Source organism: Panicum hallii, chromosome 5 (genome assembly GCF_002211085.1).
Source record: "Panicum hallii strain FIL2 chromosome 5, PHallii_v3.1, whole genome shotgun sequence".
Classification (NCBI taxonomy): Eukaryota; Viridiplantae; Streptophyta; class Magnoliopsida; order Poales; family Poaceae; genus Panicum; species Panicum hallii.
Genome location: NC_038046.1, coordinates 55,042,133 through 55,063,941, shown reverse-complemented (window position 1 = coordinate 55,063,941; position 21,809 = coordinate 55,042,133). Strand labels below are relative to the sequence as shown.

Below are 21,809 nucleotides of genomic sequence, written 5' to 3'. Positions count from 1 at the left end.
GAGCTCGGGCGGCGCAGAGAGGCGGGGTGTGTGTGTGTGTTGGGGGGGGGGGGGGGGGGGGGATGGCCGCCGGTGCCGAGGCCGACGCAGGGGCAGCGCAAAGCCGAGCCGCGGCCGAGATAGGAGGAGGGAGCATGGGGCTGCGCGGCAGCGGGCAGCGGGATGTGCAGGTGGGGTCCGAGGATGACAGGTGCGGTACACAAATGAATGTCTAAAGGTGTGAAATTGGCAAATCAAATTGTCATCCATCTCAACCCTCTCAATCTCTATAGCCAAACATAAAATTGTGCTGGATTAACCCTCTAACCAAACATCGCATGGGTTGATTCCAAAAAAAAAAAAATAGAGATGGACCCAACCCACCTCCAACCTAAACTAAACACATGGTTATTCAATCTGATCGGCTACGGCACGCCAGCACCAAACTGTTGTGCCATTAATGAATGAAAGGGATACTGCAAGTTGGCATATCCAAGCTAGCTGAACTGTGTTACCACAATCCCACAATCAGTACAGGCATCAAATAAATCAGTAAGGCGAACCAACTCAAAGAAACGAACCAAAATGTTCTGTTTCATTCGCGAGCTGCACACAGGTCAATTCCGTGCTCACGCTGTTCCTTGCTCCTGCTTTATAGCTACAACATTGCAGCCTTGACCGCTTGTTCCCTCTCCACTGTTTTGTTTCGCCAGAAGCTGCATCTGACCACCAAACAAAATTAAGTAGAAATTAGCATGTCATGGGGGCTTATAATTACCACGTTTTGCAGTTGCTGAGAGCAACGAGCACTGATAGCTTGTTTTTTTAGTTGACCGATCATTTCAGGCTACAGGCTACACAAACAACAAGATCACAATCGTATAGTATTAATAAGTGCCAGTTCTTACAACCCTACCTTGTGGATATAGCTCATTAGCAGTGCTAATGAGTAAGGCAGCCATACACTTGTGGTTACATTCGTAGAAAAAGTATCACTACTGTCTACTGCCAGTTAATCAGAAGAAAAAAAAAGACAGAAGATACTAGCCCATCTTGTTATCACAGGATAATTCCTAGACCCTACACGCACTTGTTCCCAACAGAGCTCTCTCTCAGAAGTATTTTGATGCTCACAAAGTTGTCCAGTAGCAGCAGCATGTGCATGTCCAACAGTTTAACTGCCCATCCCAGTGCTATTTCCATGCAGACTAGCATTCATTTACACAAGGTGCAGGCTAGGCCGTACTCAAAGAAAACAACCAACAATTAGCCACATCCAAAGGAATGGGGCTCGATCAGTGTGCTCTCTTATTATCGGATTATCATTAACCAAAATAAGGCACAAACAAGGCAGCTATATATGTTAGATGCTTAACTAGGTACAAACATTTTAATTACCAACAAACATTTTGATTACCAACAATGTGAAATATGTTGGGTGCTTAACTAGGTACCCCGAAGCACCACAAAGATAAGGCACAAGGATGGCAGATAGAAACAGTTATATATGTTTTAGTCTTGTACGTATATATACCTTCTTGGATCTCGTATCCCTCAAAGCATTTTTCAAAAGATTTTCCAACTTCTCTAGCTCATTGGCATCTGATTCGTCAGGATTGCTCTGGAGACACCTGCGGGCATGATGCAATAATAATCATTCACAATTGATCAAAAAAAGTAAGCAGGTAGGAATCATGAGACCGAGTGCTGTACTTATACCAGGTTACAATCTCTCTAAGCGTCGACTGCAAATCTGAAGCTTCATCCTTGTTCTGTACCAAAACACCCTAGTCAGCTACATCTATCAAAAGCTTAGCATTATATTTATCTTTCTGGCATTTTGCATAGACGACTGTACCAACAGAACGTTATGCTAACTACATTTAGAACAAGTGTCGCATTATGCAAAGACTGATGGTTTCTGATATATGATCAAGAACTGGGCATCAGCTACAGGCTGCAATTATTTATGCACACACCGAGATCTTTGGATCGTTTCCATTTCGATCCCCGTTCTCGTCTCCTGCTGCTCCGGCGAATTGCTGATAGCGGTCGTACGTATCTTCTATGCTGTAAAGAAGAAAATAAAATGGCAGCAGGACATTAGCTCATTGTAAAATAAACTCATCAAAACCAGTATATGTTCGATTCTGGAGCATCCGGACATCATCGCAGCTAGTTCGATTGGAGTGGAGGTAAGTATTTTTTTTTATGAATTAGATTTATAAAATTTCACGTGGAATGCACCTTCCCATCTCCTTTGGTTTTCAAAGATGAGAAATACCATCCCTTTTCGGTGGTCGTCTAGCTACAGCCACCACCGCCGCCGAACGGAGCAACACGTCTGTTGCCAAGTCTACTAATTAATGGATGAACAAGCAAGCAAGACGCAGTGGTTCGAAGTAAGAGTAGTGGCGGAAGCTGGTGACCGTGGAACGAACCTGGCTGAGGCGTACTCGTAGAGCTTGCCGGCGGGGGAGAAGACGATGAGCGCGACCTCGGCGTCGCAGAGGAGCGAGAGCTCGAAGGCCTTCTTGAAGAGCCCCGCGCGGCGCTTGGAGAAGCGCACCTGCCGGCTGACGCGGTCCTCGATCCGCCGCAGCTCCACGCGCCCGCGCCGCGGCATCGCGCCCTCGCCCCCCGCGGGAACCCTGGCCTCCGCCAATCGCTTCCCTCCGCCGCTGGGAGCTAGCTAGCCGGAGCAGCGACCAGCGAGAGGGGTTGGGCTGGGCCGCCAGCGCCGGGACGAACGGGGAGACGGAAGGAATTTTGGAATTTCCGTGTCGGGAAAGCGCACGCGAGGCTCGTGAGCGTGGGCCAATGCCAGATCGAGCGCGACACGACGTGGGCAGCCCGACAAAGACGTGGGCCCACCGCACGTACCTCTCCGGCCCCGCCCCGGCCCCGGTGGGGCCCGCCGCCGTGGCGCCGTCTGCTGCGCCCGGCCGGCCCGTTTGCCGCACGCGCGTGAATTCGATCGACCTCGCAGTCGCAGCAGACTCGCGTGGATGCATGCTAGGCCACGTCCCGGTGGGGGGTGGACCAGACCCTGGGCCGCTGGGCGTCCATTCCCGTGCTAGCTAGCTAGTTGCGGGCCCGCCGCTCAGGGACCGTGGCGCCGGGCCTTTGACCCCCTCCTCCCATGGGGCGTTGCAGCTCCATTCCCTCGAACGCCTTGCGTTTACCTTCCTGGATCTTCTTTTTTTCTTTTTCTTTTTTGGTTTCCAGGCGGTCAGGCGGAGGCGACAGGGACAGCTGTGTGGTGGTAGTAGCACGGTAGCAGGCATGGTTACTGTAGATAAATAATTATTTTCAATCTCCAAGGCGGATGGAAGAGGGACGATTCCAGAAGACCAGAATGCTCGAGTGCATTCATGTGCAAAGACACCCTCCTTTAAAACGTTCATTGAGGCGGCATATAATTTTTAGTACACAATAAAATTTTAAAAAATATTTCAATGCACGATGATGTACGTATTCATGCACATAAAAATTTTATTATTTCACGCACATGATGCACGTATTTTTGTGTATGAAAAATTGATTATTTTCTTTATGAATTAGTCTTGTGCACACGACGCACCCAACACGATAAACTGCACTTGTGCAGATCAACAAATGATAAAATACTATTTGCGGATTAAAAGATATAACGACAACAGCACATATTTTAGTGCAAATAAATTATCTTTTTACAACAGGTCCATAGAACATCAAGCAATTTCTTAAAGAATAAAATCAACTATTAAAATGTAGGTAGGACGATATCTTTTATGCAGATGAAACTAAAAAAGAGTTCACTGAGCGACAAAATCGCTTGTTTCGCGCACATGCACATATTCACAAAATTAACTAAAATGTTGAATATATGAGAAAGCATATGCACGCGTATCTAGAAAACATGATGCACAATCAATAAATACAGATGCACGAAGTATTTGTCAAAATAATATTTTCAATATTTCTTGATGCACATTTTTTTGTTCAGCACGTACACAGATCAAGTAACACATTTTTATCAAAATGACAAGAGATAATTTCCCGTTGGCATGCCCTGATGCACGTTTTTTTTGTGCAAGAAAAATCAGTCAAATGCTCAACATATTAGGGACGCACATTTCTTGTACAAAAATAATAGATCTACAAAAGATCAAATAGTTTTCTGAGCAGTAAAATCGATGTATACCAGATGCACTGATTTTAGGTGTGATAAAATAATGTGAAAATGTTCTTCATTGAATAAGGACGCACCTATTTCATGCAAAGAACAAATCAAATACTTATGCATGGTTTTTGTGCGGAAGAAAAATAACCTCGTTGCTTCTTGATGTGTAATTTACATGCACAGAAAAATATAAAATATATGTGCATGATAGCTGCACATATTCTTTTTGCACGAAAACATAAAAATTACCATGGCAAACGCACACACTTTTTGTGCATGGATAAATCACTACATCCATGTGTACTTTTAACCAACAGGAATCTCGAAATATTTGCACATATTTGTTTTGCACAGACAAATTAAAATATTAGCACAACATATGCACGTTTTTTTGTTGAACATATAAATTATTAAAGTAATGCTCACATTGTTTTGTACGGATGAATATTTATTGCCCAATATATGGCTGATGCACTCAGAAATTGTATACATGTTTCTATTCAAATTACAAGCACAGTTGCACAGATCAAAATATGTGTTATCACTTTATCTGTATGATAATATATGACTATTATGTGTTGCATTGTTTTATCGTATATAATATGTGTGTTAGTGCATCATAGTACTATATTTATCATTTTGAGTTTTATCAGCACGGAATAATTTTTAAAACCGTTGTTGCACACACTTTTTTGTTTTCTCGATTAGTAAATATAGTACTAATCAGTGGGCACCCAAGCGGAGGCGCGGACCGGTGTGGAAGAAGGAAGGGGGTGCCGCCCGCCGGTGCCGAGGAAGAAGAAGGGGCGCCGGCGGTGCTGAGGAAGAAGAAAGGCGGAAGGGGACGCTGTTTTTTCCGAGGGGGAGGCGAATTCGACGCAAAATCGAGGAGGAGAGCTTGATATTGAACGCGAGGGAGGGTGGGAGCGGTGAATATTGAGATGGATTTCTAATTCCCAATTCCAAACCATCCAAACAGCTGTAATTGGATTTTTCTTTTTGGGGCGACTCAGTCTCTTAAACTGGTACAAATGGTTGGTCCTATCTTGTCTTCTTTTTATTAAGAACTTTATGTCTTCTCCGTTGCCCGATAAAGTTATTATACGCGTAGTTATGTCATTCATCATTCTTTCGAAAACGGATCGTCACTTTGTTAATATATAATTGACAATAAAATATACTATTCAGTGGCTAAACTAGTTCATGGCCCACAACTTAAAATGGGCCACCGACAACGAAAATCCGAAGATGCAGGGCCCATAAAAGTGAAACGATCATGGAAATGGGAGGCTGTCAGGTAACCAGGCCGGGCCGCACTTCCACACGACTTTATTTATCACTGAATTTAACGGGTTTTTCTTTCTCTTTTGTTTTATTTTCATGAGGTAGGATTTTCTCTCGGCGTGGCTATACATCGTGCGCGCTTCTGAAGAGCCGCGATCTCATTTCAGCCTTTGCAACCCAGCTCAAACATGACTTCTTCCTCCTCCGCCTCTCCATCGCCGCCGCCGCCATTTCTCCTCGCGCCGCAGCCAGGCTTCGGGGTTCGGATTCGGGCTGCTGGCGTCTCGTCGTCGATCTGCATGGGACGATGAAGCTTCGCCTCCTACACTTGATCGGTCAACCGCATCCGTCTCCAGCCAACAAAAAAATTGATTCCGTTTCTCAAACTAGTGGTACTGTTGGAATTCTCAGAAAAATTCGATTTTAAATTGAAGAGATTTCATCAATTAGAAAATGGAAAAAAAGCAAATATAGTGCCCACAGTCAGCTGGGCCACTGCAAGGCCCATGAGGCCGATCAGCCTAGCTCAAACAGCCCGGTGCCCTCTGCTACGTCGTGGTGTGTGCGTTTTGGGTTTCCGAATCGGCGGCCGGGTTCGCTAAGCAAGGCCCACGCGACTAGCACTCTAGCACATCCTACTAACTAAACGACCACACCCGTAGCTGTCAGACTTGTAGCCCTGCTTGCTCAGCCACCAAGTTCAAACGGTAGAGTCTTTTGTGCTCCACTTCGCCGTTTAGTGCTGCTCAACCTCTCGTGTCAACTCAGGTCAGACTAGTATTTTCGCCGTTTATTTGGCATGCAATAGTTCCGATTCACATGAAGAGGTATGTAATAATTTTTTTATCAGAATATGTGACGACTGAAGCTATGTTGTCCGGTGAGTTAATGGTACTGCCCGTTCACTATGGCATATCTATTCATAGCACATGCGACTAACCGCCGTATTATCGCATATATCTACTGAAGATAATAATATTTCGGAGTTTGGTAACCGAGCTAGAGGAGTGTCATGGTGATAAAATTTCATTCTTATCTTATAAGACTCTCTATCCTCTCTTCTCATAATTAGTAAATTTACTGATGCGGCACAGCATTTAATATCCATAAAATTCCCTATAAAACCTCCACAGAGTTACTTGGTCGGCAACTTCCATACCTTACCTCGGCAGGAAAGCGTGGAGTAATAATGTTTTGGAAATCTCTCTCTTTTTATTTTGGTGGAACTCGTATAAAAAAATAGCTCATTAAGTGGACAAATTGGACCTTTACATCGGTCTTTTAATTATTTATTTTTCTCTCCAAGTTGACAAACATCATCGAGTCCAACGTTTGCAGCAACATCGATCGATCTGCACGATGGCTGCTGCTGCTGCTGAACCAACGAGCTGAGGCAGCAACCAACGACAACGGCAGCAGCATCGGCGCCCACGGCGGCACGAGGAATTCGATCGCCTCGCGGACTACGACATAATCAATGCAAACCAACAAATTAATTAGGATGAAGGCAGTAGTGCTCCTGTGCACGTACGGATGACGTACTCTCCCATTCAAAAAATATAAGCATTATTTTCGACTAAGCTAAGCTTATACTACAAGAGAAGAGAAGAATAATATCATCTCCTATCATTTACAGTATCGAAATAGTACAGCAGACTGCCGTGGAGGATGTCTGTGTAGCTCCTCGGAACTCCATACATCAACCTGAGACGACCCCGCACGCATGCACCCCGCGCTAATAAGCGGTCATCAGCTTGGTGAGGCTGATAAATGAAGCCCTGGAGGGGTTGCGGAAGCTGAAGCCGACGATCTTGACGCTGCTCTCCGAGTCCATATGATGCATGCATGTTCTCCATCATCATCCATCATGAGGTCGCGGTGGTGGCGATCGTGGATGCATGTCGCGCGGTGGCTGTGCTCATCGCCCGCCTCATCGGTGGGGTGGGTGCTTGCTTGAGCAGGCGCATCACACCACACGGTTCTTGCGCTCCACTCACACGGTTGATGTCAAAGGCCGAAACGCCTTCAATTTGTTCATGAGAAAAACGAATCAAGGTAATCTTGATGGCCACCCTGTGGCCCGTCCGGAGACGTACGATGGGATTCCCAGAGCTCCGAGAAGCTGCCCTGGCCTAATTCGCACACGCTGTGCTGCCAGTACCTCCCTCGCAGCGCCGGCTGGTACGTAGTGAAGCTGCTGCCGGCGGCGGCAGCTAGCTTCTCCCTCGGCCTCTTCCTCTCACCTCCAGAGCCTCATGAGACACTTACACTGCGTACAGCCACGGACCGGGATCGGATTCGGATGGATGGACGCACGCACGGGAGTACGCTAGCTAGCTAGCTGCAGGGTGAAGTGCGTGGCTCTGGCAAGGGTGCAGGGGTATAAGTACGATACGCAGATTGTTCGGCAGTAGCAGAAAGCAAACAGACCGAGCATGCGCGCACAAGACAAGATGGGCGGACAGTCTGAGCGGCGGGGCTGATGGCGAGATCAGCTAGCGACGTACGCTACGGCTGGGCTGACCGCTGATGCATATCGTGATATACGCCGAGCGCATCTCCGTCGGAAGCTAGGGATCAGCTCGTAACTAAAGGGAATTACTGCTACTGCAAGTCTGCAACTACAAAGACGACAGCGGCGGCAAGATCGAAACCCCGCGATACAGCTAGCTGCTGCGCGGAAGCAGCGCTACATACCAATTTCTGCTGCCGTGCTGATCGTACATACTAATTGGGACAAAACATGTTTCACGAAGAAGACCTGATGGGCGGTCGAAGCCCCCGTTCCCTCCACGTCGCACCTATAAACTGGAGGGGGGTCAGAATAATCAAGTAATTGAGCAGATTTCTTCTAAATCGGCTTCCCTGGTAAAGTCAAAGATGTTGAAGGTAAAAAGAAACTGATATTACTTGGCTTATGATTTTTCCACCTATATTTATAAATATAATGGATTTACCTGAACCAATACATGAGATTCTTGTGCTATTTGGGGAATTTATTCTTCTACTAGGGAAACGGCTTCACGCTACAATACCTTAGTTTACATAAAATAAGTGAACTTGAAGCTAAAATAAACCTTCCCGAAAACTTAACAAATCTGATCGCTCGAATTCAAAGCCGTCAGGCCGGGCTGCGTGTGATGTGATGCCTTTGACGACACAGCACATAGATATTAGGATACACGTAACTCTATCTCCCAGAGTATATAAGAACGGGCAGAGACCCCTCCAAAACATCATCTAACCTTCAGGCAATACAAAGTATCATACATGACGTAGGATATTACATAACTCGTGGCCCAAACATATCTAAACCTAACCTTGTGTTGCTAGTACCTTCGAGTTTCTGATCTCGACGACACCCTCCCTACAAATCCACCACCTCGGGGAATCCCTCGTGGGGTTGGTGGTAAAACACTGACACGTCTGCACAGTGTTTAAAAAAAAATACCCTGCATGAAGGCTGGGAGGTTTTTCAGCTGACCAGATCTCATCTCCAACCATTTAACCATCTTGAAAATCTCGTCGACGTCATTTTTCTTCTTCTTACCATCTCCCCACCATATAACCCACATCATGTAAAGTTTTTGTTCATCCATATCGTTTTATGCAAAGCGGGAACAAAGGTTCCACCACCCCATCTCTACGGGGTCTCCAAAATGACTTCTTCCTTCATCCCATGGAAACTATATAGTCTGTTATTTGAAAAATTATCATAAAAGAGTGCAACTTTAAAAATTGAATTATAAATGGGCCATATTATCATTACCGTCATCCCCTTCCTCATTCCTTGCAACTACCACATAATTAAGTGAACGAACTGGTTTGGTTTTCATGCCAAATTAACTTCTGGCATGATTTTAGAAAGCACGTCAGTTGCATGTGCCCAATAAAAGTCCGTTTTACGTAGCGTGGAGGGTTTTCTCAGGAGTGATGTCGGGTTTTTTAGCAGTAGAATTGATGAGTAATTCGGTAATTCTTGCTTTCTTCTTGATCTTTGTAAACTACTCCCTTTATTTTAAATTACAATTCGTTTCGATCTTTTTACATATATAGATTTTGCTATGTATCTGGATACAGTATACATCTAGATGTATAGTAAAATATATGTATTTAGAAATCTCAAAATGAATTGTAATTTGGGACAGAGGAAGTACTATGTTCACAATAAAAATTGCAGTGGCGCTTAACAATTCATCAGAAAATTATCGAGTCGTAATAAAACATTAACATTCCTTGACACCAACAAGTTACGAGGCATGTTCGTTCCCCCTCCGATCCTAGACCTTGAGGAGGACATGACTACTTTGCCGATATAGAATGCCACATAGAAAACAAGCAACACGATATATATAGATTTAGCTTGGAGATATATACTTGATAGGTAGTACACTGGAGTAGTCGACTTTAAATAAGAACGACTATCGAAGAACACGACTGATACTCTCCACATGAACAAAGACAGAAACAGAGAAAATAACACGTGCTTACCCGTCGCAGCTGACGATGACACAGACATGTGTATACTGAACTCCCATGAACTCATCACGCATCAGCAATAATCGAACTTAACTGTATTCGATCACGAGCAATGACAAGAGAGACCGCTGAGGAGGCGACGAGCGGTACGGTATCTTTTACTGGCCGAGCAGGGATGAAGCCACCGAGAGGCCGACGGCGGCGGCGAGCGGGCCCAAGGAAGCGTACAGGAGCTTCCTCCCGGTGCCATGGCGTCCGCCGGTGCCGCTCAGCGCCCACACGGCGGCGCCGAGCTGCGCCACCCCGGTGAAAAAGCACCCGGAGACCGCGAGAAAGTAGGCGTCCGGGTGTATCCCTGCCGGAGGCTCGCACACGGCTAAGGTCATGGCCGCAGAGGCCGTTGCGAGGCCGACTACGCCACCCTCAAAGGCTGCAGCCTGATGAAGCTTCAGTGCAGCGGCGGCGGCGACTGCCTCCTCTTCCTGCAAGGTGCTGCCGGCGGTGAGCACCATCGTCTCTAATTTCAGGCGACCGAGAGGCTCCGCTGCTTTAATTTGCTTTCTAGACTGGCCCGGCGGCGGTGTTCGCTGATGATCTCGAAATCAAGCTAGAAAGGCTAGCTCGATCTCAAACAGATCACGATGGGCCTTACATTCCTCATGCTGCGGTTCCCTCCGGAGCGTGTTCCCGACCCCCTTGAGCGTGTATATATATCCGACAACTATTTCCATCAGCTAAATTTTTGTCGGGAGGAGCAGTCGAGACGCGATCGACATCGACCGCCGACATGCCCGAGTCAGGGACGGCGTAGCACTGACTGAGCGGCCTGGCCCCTAGCGGTTAGGGTCGGAGGCGCGCCCTTGTCGATGTTACCAATGAGCGCGACCTATGCAAAATTCCACAATGTTTCCCTCTTTTTTATTATATTTTAATATAAAAGAAGAATATGAGACGTGCGGCGTTAGACATGACGTGCGACCAGGGGTGACGTACTCGGTTACAAGTAAGATGAGAGAAAAGGTCCAAGCTAGGCGCTAACAGCGCCGTAATTATTGTACGTAGCACATAAAAGTTAAATACTACTGTAGCTAAGTGCGCTCGGCACATCGTCGACACTACCAATGTCTTAGAAGCGCCGAGTACTATGTTGAACCACAGTTCCACGGCCTTCGATTAAGATACATACATTCCTCTTGCTCTTAGATTTGTGTTCATTCTTGGATTTGCTATGTTGCGAGTAGTCACATTAGAGTTGAAAGCAGAATGGATATGGATGGATATTGCTGATAGCAGTACCTTGTATTTTTTTTTCTCGAGGATTCAAGTCGGATATGGATATGTCAAAAAGAATGTATGAACACGGATAGTCTCGATTTTCCGGTCATCTCATTTTAACTGTTACTTACTCCAGATTTTATCTAATACTTGCTCAGTCTAAAATTATTAGTCGTTTTAGCTTTTGTATATATATAGTCTAAACGACTAATAATTTGGAACGGATGAAGTATTGTACTAACAAAAAAAATCAAGTGTACGAACACCCTAATTTTATCACAGCATTATTGCTGAAAAGAATGCCAAAGGCAACTGTAACTCACATGTAAGGAAAAAACTACCACTGCACGGGAAATCATTTGCTTAGGGCTGCTGCTCACGAGCTGCGGTTTTGTGCCAGGCTCACTGGTACGTACTTCTGAGCCAGCCGAATGCGGTATTGGATGCGTCTTGTGGGCTGAACTGAAATTTTGGGCTACAATGTCTGTCCGGTGTCGAGCAAACAAATTTGTTTCTGGGCTGAAAGCGAACAACTTTTTTGTTTGTTTGGATTTCAGTCGCCTCATTGGGGCAGTCAGGAAATCAGAGACAGCCCAGGCTTAGGCTGCCAAACGCATTTGCTGGAGCAGTAGCAGTAGGAGTTCAGTTTCACACTTGCTGCACCGTACCTACAGCGCAATTGTTTTCGTCGCGAAAAAAAAGCACAATTGTAACTAAATATTATTCCCAGATTATGAATGGTGCGACTGCTACAATCAGCGGTCTCAAACTCACTCCCGTGATGCGGACAACCGTATCAATTCGAATTGCCATGGCATGAAAACCTTACCAGGTTAACCAGGCGGCGCAGATGCATGCGCGATTCCACACTCGTATTAGGATTCTCTTGTCCTTTTTTATTCCAGAATCTTTGTGCGTCAGGAATAGAAGAAGAAATGGTCCGTTTGCCTTTTTAAAAAAGCGCTCTTAGAACGGATCGGCACGTCACGTGCACCCGGAGAAAAAGAAAAAGAAAAAGAAAAAGAAAAGAAAAGAGACGTGTATGCATGCTGTGCGTGCGAGAGCTTCCAGATACGTGTCGACATCCATGGCGGTGTCGCACCTGGGGCGCGGCCGCAGAGAATTTTTTTTCAAGGCACAGCCCTTCGCTTTGGGGAAAGGAGTTGAGGCCCCAAATCGGCAACTCCATTCCCAAATCAGAGAGCAATCAATCAGGTCACAGCTTAATCTCATCGACACGCTACAGCTTCGATTGAGCCGCCACTTGCAAGCTGCTCTCGCGTGGTGCGGGGAGGGGACGCGCGGGACAGAGCGGGGAGGTCTGGAGGGGAGAGGGGGAGCAGCAGATACAGCGAGGAAACGAATCGGCCTCAATGCGAGTTTCATCGCGTGTCCTCGGCGTCGGTAACCGGACCAGCACCGTGTCGTAGCTCTCATCTTTAATTCTCTACGGTATCATCAAAACTGCTGATGTGTTATAAATTTAATATCTATAAAACTCTCGTGACACTACCACTGGGACCTAATGAATGGACACGCAAATAAATAAGCATGTTCTATTCTGTTTAACTGTTATTGTGCAGGTGCGGATTGAAATGGTGTTATAACCACTACCGAAAAAAAGATCTTTGCCGAGTGTCAAGTGCTTTGCCGAGTGTTTTTTTTCAAGCACTCAACAAAGAGTGTCTTTGCCGAGTGTCGTTTTCGGCACTCGGCAAATACGTCTTTGCCGAGTGCCTTTTTTAGACACTCGGCAAAGAGCTTCTTTGCCGAGTGCCTTTTTTCGGCACTCGGCAAAGATGTCTTTGCCGAGTGTCAAATAAACTCTTTGCCGAGTGCCTGTTTTCGACACTCGGCAAAGAGTCCCTTTGCCGAGTGTTTTTTAAACACTAGGTAAAGGTAATTTTTAAATCATATTTTGAAGTAGTAAATTAATTTAAATAAAAATATTTTCAACTACAAAGTTGTATAACTCTTTAAGATGCATAATTCTTATTTTGGACATTTCTTCATTTGATAAAATAAATATAAATTTGTTCACAAAACATATATCTCTCTCGTAGTTTATGAAACTATAAGATAGATATATAAGATTTATGAACAATATTAGAATTATCATGTCAGATGAAGAAATGATAAAATAATGAAAATAAACTTTGTAGATATTGAGAAGTTATAAGATTTTACGGTTGGCAACATTTTAATTTGAAGTCATCTTATCAACAAAAACTACATTTGAATATAGAAAATTTAAAATTCGAATTTTGCAAATGACCTCGAATGGAAAAACCATCAAAATTAAAGTTGTAGATCTAAAAAGGTTATCAAAGTTTGTAGTTGACAACTTTTTGATTTGAAATTATTGTGTCATAATAAAATACGTTTGAAGTTTTGAAATTTGAAATTCAAATTTTATAAACGATCTCGGATGAAGAAACTACCAAAATAAAAGTTGTATATCTCGAAAAGTTATGCTATTTTGTAGTTAACAACTTTTTTATTTGAATTTATTTACTATCTCAAATAAATAATTTACACTCGGTTAATTATAATATGTGGAGAATAAAAACGTAATGTTGACACACTTGGTCCAATGGTGCAGTGGTAGAGAGAGTTGTTTGTGTGCAGGAGTTGTGAGATCAAAATCTATCATCGACAACTTATAAAAAATTGCTGAAAAATGTGCAACCCATTGGATGGGTCACTAGCTGGCTGTGCATGCCTCCCCAATAAATTTTTTTCCTATTTTCTTGGATTTTTTCCGATTTACATTTTTGCCGAGTGCTTCTCTTTGCCGAGTGCTTTTTGGCATTCAGCAAAACCTTTGCCGAGTGTAATCGGAACTTTGCCGAGTGTCCCAGACACTCGGCAAAGGGTCTGAATCCAGTAGTAATTAGGAGCGGATGAATAATGTAGTTGAAGAGTGTTTCAATGAGCAGGGATCGATTGGTTCCTCTAGAAAAAAATAGTGCAAGATTTTTAATGGATGGTTGTATTGTTTGGTTGGAATGGTGGAGTAATTTATTGTGCGAAATTGTTTTCATCGCTGTTTAATTTCAAGAAACATTTTTTTGTCATTTGCATCCACGATAATAAATGTAAATACCATCTAAGGTTTGCTAATGAGCCGGCTCAGTTCGTATTATCTTTGTCACAATTACCCTATGTTCGTAATTAATTAGTTGGCCTAATTTAATCACATGCTTAGCCCAATGGTATGTGAATATTTGTGATAAAATTGATACTATTGGATCGGTATTTAAAAGTTCTTCGTAACTATCATGATTTTGTAACGGCCAAAGATAAACTATGGTATACACTGGCTAACAGATGAATAGATAAGGAAGTTTATGCTAGCTTATGATTAATAAAGAGCGATGATGATGATGCAGCGGAGTCGTCTACTATTGCTGGATCGATTGAACACGGAAGAATGAAGGTGACCCGTTGACCTAGGTGATGACCCGGCCGTTTACTATTGCAGCGGAAATACTGATAACGCATGACATAAATAGATAGACGCCAGGGCACTCCTTTTTGACTTTATTAATGTGAAATCAACTTTTCATCATGCAACCCGAGCATGTGCGTGGACTGAACCGCGCTGCAAATATAATGGTCCAATCGGTGCTTAATTAGCTGGGCAGCTGGGGAACAACTACGACTCAACAGAGCATGCATATATAGCTTCTGAACTATCTACGAGGATCAAGGCATGAACAGTTCTACTACGTTATGAATGGCTACAACTGATGTAAGGTGTGGGCACATGTTTCACCCCTTATCCTGTAAGATGTACGCTATGTGCACGGTCCCGTGGGCTCGGATCTAATATATATAGCTCCTGAACTGTCTACGAGGACCGAGGTTTGTTGGATTATTAGATTAGGGGCCTGTTCGTTTCCAGCCCTCTAAATTTTAGACCCATCACATCAAAGAGAATCTTACTATTTAAAAATATTAAATAAAATCTGTTTATAAAACTTTTTGCACAGCTGGGTGCTAATTCGCGAGACAAATTTAATGAGCCTAATTAATCCATAATTTGCAACAGTGATACTACAGTAATCATCCGCTAATCATGGACTAATATACCTCATTAGATTCGTCTCGCGAATTAGCACTGGGGTTCTGCAATTAGTTTTATAATTAGACTTTATTTAATACTTATAAATGATAAGATTCTCTTTGATGTGACCCCTCTAAACTTTAGACCCCAGGAAACGAACACACCCTAGGTTGACCTTATTATTAGCAGTTCTTTTTGTACCTATCGCGTGCTTGTTAGGATCGGATATCAAATGAGACTTGTATCTATCATTTTGTACCAGCCGGCGTGCATGCCTATACATGCACATGTGCTATGAAGCTGCGACCATCGGTCGCGTGAGTCTGTTTCTCTGTGTTTCATCCACCAAAAAATTGTAGCTAGCACAACAGGAAAAATGAAAATGGCCAAGAGGAGAGGAAACTCTGTTCGTACTAAGAACAAAGAAGATATATAGGGGGCACACACGAATTTGAGCTTTATATTTCCTTGTATACGTTGGATTACAACCACCCCTCGGAAAACCACATATATAGCGACGCAAATGATGAGAGGCTCAAAAAAGGGCAGCCAAAACCAGCCCTCTATCCTTATGTCTCGGAGACTGTCCTCTCCATCAACCCTAGATGTTCATAAGGTACTCACATAGCAGGTTGCAAGTTGGTATAACTGCCCACCCACGTTGGAAACTTAACGTGTCCTAAGACAACTAAGAGATATCATTAGTATATATGTTGTATCCATATCAATCCTAAATGTTCATTAGATACTTAAAGAAATTATATATTATTTTAGCTTTTTTAAGAATATAGGTTTTACTTATGTATCTGGACATATAGCGTATATAAATTTAGAATGGAAGATGTATTAGAAATAATTGTAGAAGACAGCGGGTGGTACAATAAAAACGGCATATATTGTTGAGTCGAGTTCAGCGTTAAATCTGGCATCCCTCTCTCCCACAGCTTGGTCGAAGAAACACGCGAGTTCCACACAGGCGAGAACAGACGACGAACAGACGATAGTAATTAATTAGTAAGATGCCAATCGACTGGCTTTGGGATCAACAAGATAAACGACTACGGCTTGGGGCATTGCATGCAGAGACAATCATATCAGAGCAGACGACTATGGGAGGGGAGAGGTCAGATCAGAGGTGTCTCCGTCTCCATTTCCGCAGGTTTTCGTGTTCCTTTTCTCTTTCGTTTCCTTGATCCACCTGCAGCCTCGCTCAAACCTCGCCAGCATGCCAACATTGACCATTCTTCGACGTACACAAGCTCTAGACTAGATTTTGAAGCCCACGCAAGGTCAGAACTCCGGATATCTTTGATTTCCTGAAGCTGACCACCAGCACGGGTATCTAGGGTAAATTCCAAACAGTACATCGATCTCATTCACATCGCGCGAGTCGAATCGTCGAGTCGGGACCTGTCCTCCAAGTGCCGCCAAGTAAACGTGGCACACCACCTTTCACTCGTTATATTCTTTCTCGGCAAAATATGTATTTCCGTCCCTCAAATTTATTCTCAGAACCAAGCTCGTCCCTCAACTCAACTTTTAAATTGACCAATATATTACTCTAACTTTTATTTTAGATTAAACTCATCCTTGTACTAATGTTATACTGCATAATAACATGGGATAAATGCAAAAAATTCATTTTACCCTTGGCTTCTTCTTCTCCTCCTCAATTTCCACGGCTTGTGTCATTGTTTGCTCAACTTTCGTAATATTTTATATGATGGTACGTAGTTATGCAATAAGTAGCTTTAATTTTACTCTCCATGCATAAGCAATACAATACGATGCATGGGTAAATAAAATTTTATGTTTCAAATTAAGCACTTGTGATGTTCAGCTTCTAAATGCATAGATGCCACTAATCTGATTCGCTTGCATTTGTCAAATACTCTTTTTAGTAATAATAAATGGTTACGGAATTTAAAAGGAGAAGGAGCCAAGCGCAAAAAGAACTTTTTGCATAAATCTCATTTTATATGGAGTATAATAAACGTATAAGGATTAGTTTGATCTAAAAATAAAAGTTGAGGGACTATATTGGTTAATCTTTTTTTGAATGGTCAACGGGGGAGAGCATCCCCACTTGAATTGTATTGAAATAGTGTGGCAAACCACATATCAAAGGCCTCATTTTTTGGGAAAATGAGACAAAACCGTACAATACTCGGTTAATTTAAAAAAACCAGGCTGAAACCTGACAACCTACCTAGCTAAACTAGGTCTCATACACTACACCCTGACCCAAGGGCATATTGTGGCATAACCACGGATAAACACCATGTCCTAGCACAAGAACAAAAATGCGGCTTAGCCACGTGACTTAGCCACGAATAACACAACCACGCTAAGCACAATCTCCAAATTGTAGCAGAAACCACATCACCACACCATGCACAAGTTCGAGATGCCCGTCTCCGAGACAATGCCTCCAACGAGGACATGACGTTAAGACACCAACATTGCTCAATCCGGCAAGCCGGATCTTGGTTTTCACCTGGAGAAAGAGAATCCATGGCCAAGGTTGTTTGGAGGTTCTTCGACGATGCCTCCAGCGAGAGGTGTGACGTCCGAGGACATCACCGTAGCTGGCCTAAGCTCTAAGCATGAGCTAGACAGAGCTTTCGTCCAGAACCGCCGTTATGTACAGCTATGGCCATGGCTACCACTGAGCTTGAACGAGGAAGACCAAAGCCACGAGGAGCAGCGGGGCCGGAGGGGGAGCGCAGATCCATAGCCGATTCAGCCCTCATGCGAGCCCACGAAGAGAGGCATCGACGCGCCGGCTGCACACGACAGCCGCACAGCTGCGTCGGCCCTCAAACCAGGCTCCACCACACTGTGAGGCGGAGCACCCGCGCGAGCCGCCGCCGCCGACGAAGCCTCCACCGAGCCCGTGTGATGCGCTCGCGCGCACGAAGCAGCTAGGCCCCACCGCACTGTTAGGCCGACAGACAGTGTGCGCGCGCGCGGAACCACGACTGGACGACGTGTCCCAACGCGCACCCTGGGAAGGTTGCGCGCTGCCAGGACCCGCGCCGCAGCAGAGCACCGCCTCTACCGCGTAGGCACCGCTCTGCACGCGCACGCCGTGGCCGAGCACCGCGCCGTGTCTAAAGGTGCCAGAACCAGCAGCCATGGTGCCGGATCTGGCCACCTGGCCAACCTACAGGGCCGGGACTGCATGCCGGATCTGACCACCTGGTCGATTTGCAGGGCCGGGATGGCATGCCGGCTGCCGGCAACGACGAGCCGACAGCGCTGGCTCGGACCTTGCCGGTGTGAGTGGGGAAGAAGCAGCCCGGCACGAGGTGGATCTGGCCACCACCGAGTCGTAGCGCCGGCCACCGGAGCTGGAGCCGGAGCCAGCCGCCATGCGCGCCGTCGAGAGGGAAGGGAGAGGGACAGTGGGAGGGAGGGAGAAGCTCGTGAGGAAAAAGCCCCACCGCTGCCGTCCTTGAGCCCCGGCGGGCTTCCGCGCGGAGGCCCTCCGGTGGCGGTGAGGTGGAGGGAGGGAGGCGGGAGGACTGGGGGCGGTGACGGGGGTCCGCTCGGGCGCCCCTCGGGGGCGACGCAAGCGAGGAGCGTGCGTCTCAGCCGTAGTTTCTAAAAGTTAAGAGATAAATTTGACCCTCGGATGAAAGTTGATGAACCAAAACGTCTATTTTACCTCGTTTCTCCAGATTGGGACGTTCAAGTCACCGCTCATACATCGAATGCATGGATCTTCGTTTTGGGCCGAAGCAGGCCCACGAAGCCATAAAGTTGCCAGTGCAGAAGTATACAATCTGTTGATGATATACGGCCATACGGGTCAGCGTTGACCTCTCCAAGTTGTGTACAAAACGTGTGTGCAGATTTTCCGAATAGGAAATACAAGAGGATTATATTTGTCGTTGCCGATGGCGTACAAACATGTCAGCTCACAGGTGATTCAATTGACAAGGATGGTCCAGGTCATCTTGCATATATAACAAGTACTAATAATAATCAACAAAAACCTTGTTACTGCATTTTTCTTTCTTTCTTTCTTAGTTGTATTTCTGGTCTTCTCTTTTCTTTCCCTTCGGACTGTTCTTTCTTTGTAATCCTTTTTTTTTCATATATCAGTAGGAGCGTGCTCCCTCCACCCTCCTCCTGTCCCTTCAAAAACAAAATTAAATGCAGTTCATTTCTTCGTGTTGTCAAAAAAGAAAGAAAGAAAGAAAGAATTACCCGCAAAAAGGAAAGAAAGAAAGAAAGGCGCATATGCTTGATTCGAGTCGCCCAACAGTCTCATGGACGCAACATGCATGCATAACCGTCGCCTTTATTCTTCATAATTGAAAAGGTACAGGCATGTGGACGCAATTTGCAGTAGTAGTACTGGACAGGAGACGGGAGACGACGACACGGAGCAGGCAGGCAGGCAGGCAGCAGGCTGGACTCGACCGAATGGTGGAGCAAATCAAAGCAAAACACATCAATACTTGCATGCACTCGACACGGGAAGGAAGCTACTACTCCCTCCGGATGCTTAGTGTCTCAGTTTCTATTCCACATAAAAAAAGATTAATTTTAGCATCATTTTATTAATTGGCATGTGGAGCCATATTTAGTAGAGATGAATTGTTTCGTCTCTACTAGCTTCTTGTGCCAACATGTCCTCTGTATGATAGATGGACCATGTCTACTTTCGATTGCATATAAAATTAGAGCTCCTGCCGGTATCCTATAGCACTACTTAGCGATATACAGTACATTGAAGATCTAACCGTCCATTATTAAGGGTAATTTAGTAATCAAATTATTACCTAGTTATTAATTGACTTGATTACAAGAAACAATTATTGGTGTAAAAAAATATATTACAGTGATGCCATTTGTATTCTTTCTTATAATACTTTTATATATACAACATACGAAGTTTTAGTAGTATGTAATTAATTTTAATCCTCGGATTTTTTTATACGAGTTCTTCTCGAACACTAGCTAGTATAAGCCATCATAAAAAGACCCTAGAATCACGAGTCCTTTCCCAAGCCAGCCCGGCCTCCGTCCACCCGCTGCACTCGACGTTCTTTTAATTCTGTCGCCAGTCAAACGGAACGGACGGATCGGATCGAGTTTGACCGGGGACTTGCACTTTGTTTTGCTTCCCTCTCCCGTCATGCATGATTACGCCGATCGAAACGTACAGGGGTCGTGATTCATCGAAGACTAGAACCGGCACAGGCTTTGGCCTGCCTTTATTACTAAGCAGCATTGAGCAACGACACGTCGTGTGCTGTGTGCTTGCTGTAACGATTTATATTGTTCAGTACGTCCGGGGCCTGCTTGTATATGGAAAGACAACATAGTAATAATTATCTCCATATTCATTAACCGACGTCCACCACATATGGTATATGGTGACGTGGAGTATTACCTTGTAGTTAGCCGCTGACATGTCTCCATCGAAGACTTCTTCCTTACACACGTTTCTTCTTCTTCTTCTCCTTCTTCTTCTTCGAAAAGAACATCTTATCATTTTACTTCCTTATTACACGTTCATCTTTTACTTCTGAACTTCTTGTTTTCGCAACAGTTACATCGCAACGCAATACAATCTCGGGTCACAGGCCGGTGGTTATCGTTACAACAATTACGAAGATTAGCAATTTAGCATGAGTGGAGAAAAAAAAGATTATTTTTGCATTGGCTGCTCCCTGCCTTCATGGTTGAAAGGCTAAACGGCATGATCTGATCTCCCTCGGGCATCAGGCAACTTTGGGAGGAGGAGAAATTAGTGGCTGTCCCGGTAATTAAGCAGAGATGCAGTAGTACATGTAGTAAGTCTAGTAAAGATTAGTACAGATAGATCGATCGACGTGGTACATTATGCTAGATCTGGACTATCCGACTTTAGAAACGCTTTAAATATAATCAAGACCCTGAAATGAATCGAATGCTTATACCCACAACGACAAAAAAGAAGCTACAAACAGGAAATAGCGAGTGCACGCTGCTTATTGACCCTAAGTATACCTGATCCACGCATGCTGACGACAACACGGATCCCGTACATCCCCGGCCCCCGAGATCCCGCCGACACACAAACTTAATTACCAGAGCAGTGAAGCCAGCAAGAGGCCGGCGACGACGGCGAGCGGCACGACGGAGGCGTACGCGAGCTTCCTCCCCGCGGCACGGCGGCGGGCGGGGGGATTGCCCGAGACCCAGACGGCGGCGAGGACCCCCGCCGTCCCGGCAAGGAAGGCGCCCGAGAGCGCGATTGAGCAGGCGGTGCTGTGGAGCCCGCCTGCAGACGGTGGCGAGGCCGGCAGCTCGGACGACATGGCCAATGCGATGGCCATGGAGACGGTGGCGAGGCCGGCCAAGGCGGCCTGACGGAACATCGACACAGCACAGCCGCCGGGGGCCTCCTTTTGCCTCGGGGCATTAATGGCCACCGCCATCTGTACTTAGCCGGAGGCTGCGACTGCGGCCTTAGATGAGATGAAAGTAAGCAATGTCGTATATATACCGTGTGTTTGGCAAGGTAAAAAAAAAGTAGTAGTAACGTCCTCACGCCCTTAT

General features: G+C 45.2%; 1 protein-coding gene across 3 annotated transcripts; it reads right to left on the bottom strand.

Annotated features, from left to right (window-relative positions):
• Nucleotides 1–200: 200 nt before the first annotated feature.
• Nucleotides 201–2,755, bottom strand: LOC112894145 (MADS-box transcription factor 51-like). 3 transcript variants are annotated; one of them, XM_025961766.1, is made up of 6 exons: nt 2,421–2,753; nt 1,959–2,049; nt 1,699–1,751; nt 1,514–1,610; nt 561–701; nt 201–485 (listed from the first exon to the last, which is right to left on the bottom strand). In XM_025961766.1, exons 1-5 carry the CDS (start codon nt 2,603–2,605, stop codon nt 609–611), a joined length of 519 nt encoding a protein of 172 aa, XP_025817551.1. In that variant the 5' UTR covers nt 2,606–2,753; the 3' UTR covers nt 201–485; nt 561–608. The 3 variants fall into 3 exon arrangements, with proteins under 3 accessions (XP_025817551.1, XP_025817552.1, XP_025817550.1); XM_025961767.1 differs by having other exon boundaries at nt 441–695; nt 2,421–2,755; XM_025961765.1 differs by having other exon boundaries at nt 441–701.
• Nucleotides 2,756–21,809: the final 19,054 nt, after the last annotated feature.

What these genes read in the sequence shown, in the direction of transcription:
- LOC112894145 (XM_025961766.1), bottom strand. Translation starts at nt 2,605, where the DNA reads ATGCCGCGGCGCGGGCGCGTGGAGCTGCGGCGGATCGAGGACCGCGTC. An exon ending in CTTAGAGAGATTGTAACCTG is followed by an intron (nt 1,611 to 1,698) that starts GTATAAGTACAG and finishes TCATGCCCGCAG; the next exon opens with GTGTCTCCAGAGCAATCCTG. An exon ending in GGGATACGAGATCCAAGAAG is followed by an intron (nt 702 to 1,513) that starts GTATATATACGT and finishes TTTGGTGGTCAG; the next exon opens with ATGCAGCTTCTGGCGAAACA.